At 44.8% G+C, this 7052-nt stretch overlaps 1 protein-coding gene across 1 annotated transcript in view; it reads left to right on the plus strand.

Annotated features, from left to right (window-relative positions):
* Window positions 1–5566, plus strand: part of LOC104490181 (group 10 secretory phospholipase A2-like) — a 12662-nt gene extending 7096 nt beyond the window's left edge. Inside the window, exons 3-4 of the mRNA XM_010132433.1 lie at window positions 2046–2152; window positions 5328–5566. Coding sequence (XP_010130735.1) covers window positions 2046–2152; window positions 5328–5491 — 271 coding nt within the window. The 3' untranslated portion in view covers window positions 5492–5566. The remainder of the gene's footprint in view (window positions 1–2045; window positions 2153–5327) is intronic.
* The last annotated feature ends 1486 nt before the right edge of the window (window positions 5567–7052 follow it).

Raw genomic sequence — 7052 nt, forward strand, 5'->3', positions numbered from 1 at the left:
CACAAGGCTGTGAATTCTTCTCTCCTTTGGCCTTTTACTTCCAACCTTTTCAGGACAAGCCCAGGAGTGAGGTATAACTTGACCAACAAAGATCTGACCCACAGCCTCTTACTGCCATCATGTTCAACAGCTCATGGTTCCACGAGCTGAATAAGGTCTTCTCAATCGGAGCAATTGCTGTACCTCCTCAGAAGAAAACTTCTAGATACATATATCCCATAGGGCTTGGTCCCATTCTGAAGTCTTTGAGGAGCGGGCACGGAGGGAGATACTAATCTGCTACTGTTAATTTACATTTCTAGGCTTCACAATGCATGAGTAGTCTGATTGTAAGCATCACACAGGTTTCATCTTTGCCAGCTGAGGAAAAAAAAGGCATTTAGTTTGCAGACTCATCTGTGGGATGAAATTACCACTTTAACTACAAATTGGGAGCTCAGTCAGTAGAGAAAACACATTGGAATAAATTCAGCCTGTGTATAATCAGAGGAGTTGCAGGCAGAATTTGATCTGACTGGTCTGATTCTGTTGTCTCTTTCATATGATTCACCTGATCTAGTTCCAGTCATTTTATGAGAATTTATGTTAGTGAAGGATCTTCTTCTTTGTGCTTCAAAAATTGTTGGTTTTTTTTCCTGAGCTTAATCACCTCACACAGCCCACGAGCCCTCATATCCATAAACCAATTTCTAAAAGGGGAAAATCCTCCTGCAGGAGAGGGTAATGAGGTTCGTTATGTTCCTGAGCTCTCGGGTAAGGTACTGGCAGCACCCAACAGGTCTCTGGAGAAGCCCCACTCCCTGCATAAGGGACCTTTATTCTTCTTGCAGGGTTTTTCCACTTTTCCAGAGAGCTATAATGGTGGATCCCAAGAGTATGTCATAGAATTTTATTGGCTTTTCCGGTACACTGGCCTCAGGCCTAGAAGATAATGATCAAGGTCTTCAACTGGATTTGACAGCCAGTACAGCCAGGCCCCCTTTTGGCCTGTTCATCCATGTCTCAAAGACATTCACATCTAGGACTCAAGAGCTTCTAAAACAGTTGTCAGGTCTTCATTTACCCCTAAGATCAGCCTGCCTCGATGCTTCCCAATTAGTAGAGCAGTTTCTCTGTAGAGTCCCAGGGATCTTGCAGGGACAGTTTCTGGAAATGCAGGAGCCCATTTCTCTCTGGCCCCAGTTTTTGACAACCTTCATTATCTGGCACAGAACATTTCTAAGTGCTGAATCTTTTCTCGGTGTATTTTTAGTCATTAAACTACCATAATAAAATTCAAGTGAGGTCAAGTATTCTCTAAATTCTGAAGTAATTGACAGTGAGGATTATCTCACTGACTGGTCTGTATACAGATACCATCAGCTGAGCTAGTCACCCTCAGCCCCCCCTACGGTCAATGAAATGCAATTGCACTTTCAAATGCAACGTTTTCCACCCATGTTAGATCTCTGCAGCATGACAATATGAACTGTGCCCCAGACATGCATGAAGACAATGTAGACCAGTGCCTTAGATGGCGAGGTTTACTGAAGTTAACTGATACAAATCTCACCATTGAGGCTGATGAGTTTGTAGCCAGCTCTTAGAAACTGGATGGGCTAAAGAACAGGTCCAGGTGAACTGAAGAGATGAAGTTTGTTTGATGCTGAGAAAGGCAAAACCCATCCTGACTCCAAATTCTGAGATAGGTCTAAACCTAAGCATGTGAGCCATGGTCACGCACCTCATAGTAGCACTTCAGCTCTGTTTCAGTGAGTAGGATTATCATGTGTTGACCACACCTGCCTTACTGAGGGTAAAGCTTGGAGGAAGAAGCATGGTGGTCATAGGAGCAAATATGGCATTAACACGCTCCTGAGCCTTGTGAGCTTTCAAAGAGATGCTGGGGTGCTTGGTTCATCGTCAGACGGTTTACTGACAGGCTGGGGCAAACATTGCTGACTTAAGTTGTGCATGAGTGGAGCACTCCTGGAGTACATGCAAACACCCCTGAGCAAAACATGCAAGATGCCTGATCCCAAACTCCGTCTTTTATTCTACCCCAGGTGCTGCCACAGGCATGACTGCTGCTATGACAAGGTGGAGAAGGAAGGCTGCAACCCCAAGACAAAGCAGTACCAGTGGACATGTGAGCAGAATGCTGTGCGGTGTGGTAAGCAAATGCTTGCTCGTGTTGGTTTTGTTTTGCTCCCTCCTCTGCAGGTCCGCAGGCTGACCTGAGAGCTTTGTGGACCTCAGGGGTAGGTCTGTGCATACTGAGATTGTTTTAAAGCCACTTTGGTCAATGTCTGTTCTCCTCTGAGTATTCTTCCCAGCCCTTGCCTGGATCACTAGGCTTGCCTAGTGTCTCCAGCTGGAACAGGGAGGAAGGCTGGAGCTCCAGCGCCACCCATCCTAGGTAACCTGAGTCCTTCTCAAGCTGAAGAGCAGGAGCGGGAGCCATGGAGCTGACAAGCCGTCTCAGTTTGGCAAGGATGCAGGTGCTTCTTTGGAGGCTCTGTGTCCACCACATTAAGCACACCTGCTCCTTACCACAGCCTTCCCAAAGCCTTTCTAAGGCTAAAGAGCGGGAGCGGGAGCCATGGAGCTGACAAGCCGTCTCAGTTTGGCAAGGATGCAGGTGCTTCTTTGGAGGCTCTGTGTCCACCACATTAAGCACACCTGCTCCTTACCACAGCCTTCCCAAAGCTGTGCAACGGTCTGCCTGTGACCACTGCTCAGGGGTGGTCTTCCCGTGGCAGTTTTGGCCCTCTCTCCAGGGGAACTGTTCGCTGTTTTACTTGCCATTTTGTACTGCTATAGAAAAGCCATGCTGTTATGCACATCCGAAAGAGAGGTTAAATAGGGTTCCAGCCCACATCTTTGCCTTGCGTGGGACTCTAGCCTAAAGCCTGAGGGCTCCAGCGGGGATTTTGAAACTTATGGGGTTGAATGCTCTCGGGTGTCACAGGCATACAGCGAACATAGGCGGTGCACAGCTCTACAGCTGGTACCCAGTCAAGAAGGTCTTGAATTGTACAGCCACAGCCCGTCAGTGGCTCACACCACTTTGTTTTGACATACACCAGATGATTTGAGTCTTAGAACTTGTCAGATCTATTACTAAGTCTCCAAAAAGTTCCTGATGGTAAAATCCATTGTAGAATGCTTCAAAAGTTTGAAAAGAAACATGAGAGAGTAAGACTTGTACCCATAGCATCAAAGCTACTTGCTTAAACAGTAAGACTGCTTCTACCTTATCAGACCATATTCTACTGGTGCAATCCTCAGCCTCTCCAGCAGCTGAAAATCTGCCAGCAGATACAGGATGGGGCACAGCACATATGCAGTTGCTCTTTTCCAAGTGCCAGAAAAACATAATAAATACAAAATGCTGGCTAAAAATTGTATTGCTTTAATGTATAACAGCTCTCCCTCCTGCTTCCTCGTACTTCCATAGCTGGCAGGTACTTTCTGCTAGTTATTGGTATGTGAAAAAAAAAAATCCTGTTTCTTTTTGCTGTGAAGGAACAATCCTAGTTGCAGGTGTGAGATGTATTATCAAGTCCATGAGACACGGGCAAAATAAGTCCCATAAGACTGCACTGGGTTGCAGTTGCTCCAACCTGGCTAACAACTATTAGTTACACAAATGCCATTACTTCCCTAAGTGATGTCCAGGGAAGGCCTGAGAAGCATCTCGCAACTGTTCTCCATGAGTCCTCAGCAGGCTGAGCTTCCCCTGACATCCCCCACGGGGAAGAACAATAGAAATGTGTTCTGAAGGCAAATTTCCTGCCCCAGGCTACAGCGCAGCAGGTTTTACTGAGGTGTGAAACTATAATGTCTGATCCCACTCAAACAAAAGGGATGAAATATTAAATTTCCAGACATGGTTGCTGAGCATAGGGTAGTGATGTCATGAACAGGCTGTTCACGGAATGAAAAAAAAATTGGAAAAACCATACTCCTAGTCCAGATATGCCATCATATGTAGCAAACTCCATTTGATAAATATCTTGAATATAGAAAAGGCAGTAAGTTTTGGGGTCTGGTAAAAAAAAAATCATTCTGCTCTAACAGAAATGACTGCCAAGCCAGACCCTTGTACTCACATTGGTGGGACAGTGGTTGGTACAGCATAAGAAGAACTCAGGGAGCAGAGGGCAAGGAGAAAATCAGGCAGGACTGGCAGCTAAGAAAAAGATGGCCTTGGTGCTGACTTCTCATTGGTGGGACCCTTGAAACACTTTTTACTGGTAAATGTGATTCTCTTCAGACAAGCTTAAGAAATACGGGCTGTTCTTATTTATCAGATACAGCGTTGAGCCAGCAAAGTCCAGTGAAGTCTGGAAAGATTCCTTTACTCTTTGCAGTCGGTTTTGGAGCAAAGCCCATGTGCACTGGCATGAAGTCACACTTTAAACCCTGCCAGGTGCAGGGTTTTGTGGGTGTTATATAATCTATAGTAGCAGCCTCAAATAAACAAGGCACCCTGCTTGGAAATAATATCAGCCCAGTGGCTGCATTTAAGCCACCTATAGGTGGGATGAGCTTCATTAACCCCAAATCAGTCATCTGCAATGTAGCCACCTGAGGAAGTTGTTCAGATGTTCCTTATGGTCCTTACCTAGTCATATAGTCACGTAATTGCATTAGAAATAGTTCTATATGTATTTTTGATCAACTTCTATATGTAATTTGATCAACTTCATTAGCTGCTGACTCATAAAAATCAGGTACCTGACCCTTCTGTGGAGTTCCTTGGCTCCTCTGCCATGACCACAAGAGATGTAAAGAGCAATGCATGGAGCATGAGTGAAGGATGCCTGGTGGGTGCTTCTATGCCCTTTGTTTTCTGAATGTCCCTCTGGGAAATTCGTCCTTTCAAAGCAGAATTTTTTCTTTGAAAATGGTCTGATGTGCAGACAGAAGAGTTAAAAGGGAAGTTGACTGATTGAGGGAAAATGGAATTTTTTTAGCTCAGGCTAAGATAAAATAATTCTCTTTTTTATCTTTAGCCACTGAACTAAACCCCCATTGTTCACAGAGCTCTAGAAGAGGGGAGCACTCTGTACTGGGCAGAGTTTTAAAAGCATTGCCAATTTACATTTAGCTGCTACTTTCTGATGCTCTTGGTCATAGTTAAGGTCAGACCTGTTGTCAAAGACAGGACAGGGGACAGTCAGATCCACACACAACACAACATATTGGTCCTTTTCTCTTCCTGCTGCCACAGCCTTTGTTCCCTAAGGATTGCTTTACTAGGGAATTTTTCCACTTAAAACTGTTTCTTGCCTTTGTCCAGTGTAGAATCTCTCATTTTCCACTCACATTTTCTTTTGCAGATAACCTGACAGACCGGTGTGAAAAAATGGTGTGTCTGTGTGACCAAGAAGCAGCCAAGTGTTGGGGAGCAGCTCCGTACAACCCACGCTTTGTCTTCTGGCCAAACTTTTTGTGTGGACAGACTCATCCCACCTGCCATTTCAGATATGGGGGGGCAGAATAGTCTTTTTAGGACCTTTCTCGTAACCCTTTGAATCTGAAAGCTGCTGGAATAAAATTTTACCTCTTTTACCAGAGCTAACAATGGCATGAGAGGATTTCTATTGGACCAGTGTTTATGGGGAGGAGAGACAGGGTAACACCCATGCTGAAGTAAGGGTAAGATCCTGCTCTGATCGCAGCCTTTGCAGGAACAGAGGGTTTGGTCAACAGCAGTGCAGTGGGAACACATTTCATATCACCAAATGGCTTTTTTGTCCTTTCACATTGCCTGAACTTCAGTTCTCACACACATGATCTGGAAAATATGTAGAGACTTCTGCTGGACTGGCTTGTAAAAAGAAAAAAATAAAATCCTTCTCTTCGAAAAGATACAGAATCATTTAGTTGGAAGAGATTTTTAAGATCATCAAGTCCAGCTGTTTACTCTGCACTACCAGAGTCCCTAAATCATGTCTCTCAGCACCACATCTACTTAAAAACTTTTAGGGATGGGGACTTCACCACCTCCCTGAGCAGCCTATTCCAATTCTTCACAACCCTTTCTGTAAAGAAATTTTTCCTAATATCCCACCTAAATCTCCCCTGGCACAACTTGAGGCCTTTTCCTCTCATCCTGTCATTTGTTACATGCGAGAAGAGACTGACTGCTACCTCCTTTCAGGTAGTTATACAGAGTAATGAGGTCTCCCCTCAGCATCCTTTTCTCCTGACTAAACAACCCCAGTTCCCTCAGCTGTGGCTCAAAAGACTTGTGCTATAGACCCTTCACCAGCTTTGTTGCCCTTCTCTGAACACGCTTCAGCACCTCAGTGTCCATCTTGTAGTGAGGGGCCCAAAACTGGACACAGTACTCAAGGTGTGGCCTCACCAGTGCTGAGTACAGGGGGAAATCACTTTCCCTCCTCCTGTTGGCCACACTAGCACTGATACACTGACCTTTGAGGAACTGAGGCATGCCAGTCTGGAAGTAGAGTGACCCGCTTTATTTTCCTGGACCTGCAGTAGCAGATGGGACATCTAAGAGGGAGGATGCCCCCTTATTCCTTATTTGTGCTTGGTGGAGTTCTGCCTCCTACCAGAAGGAAAAGCAGAGTCTGGCAGAGGGCAGAGCTCCATCCTTTCTTGAGGGGTATGTGTGTTTCTTAGTTTATACAGCCAGTTGTCTTATCCCTCGTGTCCTGCCTCACAGCACTGGGGACAATTCTGAGTCGTGTTCAAAGGTAAGCAGTTATACCAGGCTGTTGTTATTGCAAGGACAACAGGGTTTCTGACGTCTACTTATTAGTAGGCACACCCATACTTTGCAAAAGAACATATTCCTCACCTGTTACACATGCTTCAGTGTTGATATGATGCTCTCCTATACATACAGGAGATACTCTCCTAAACTGGTATATCCCTTGGTCATCGACCTGGGAATCAATTATTGTCCTTTCAGGAAATGGGGCTATGGAGAACTTAAGTCATGTCAAGCAAATCTTTCATATATATTTATATAGATATATGTATATATATATTTTTAAAGAGTATTAGAGTCTTACATCGAAACACTATGTTTCCTT

This window comes from Buceros rhinoceros, unplaced genomic scaffold (assembly GCF_000710305.1).
Source record: "Buceros rhinoceros silvestris isolate BGI_N320 unplaced genomic scaffold, ASM71030v1 scaffold12923, whole genome shotgun sequence".
Taxonomy (NCBI): Eukaryota; Metazoa; Chordata; class Aves; order Bucerotiformes; family Bucerotidae; genus Buceros; species Buceros rhinoceros.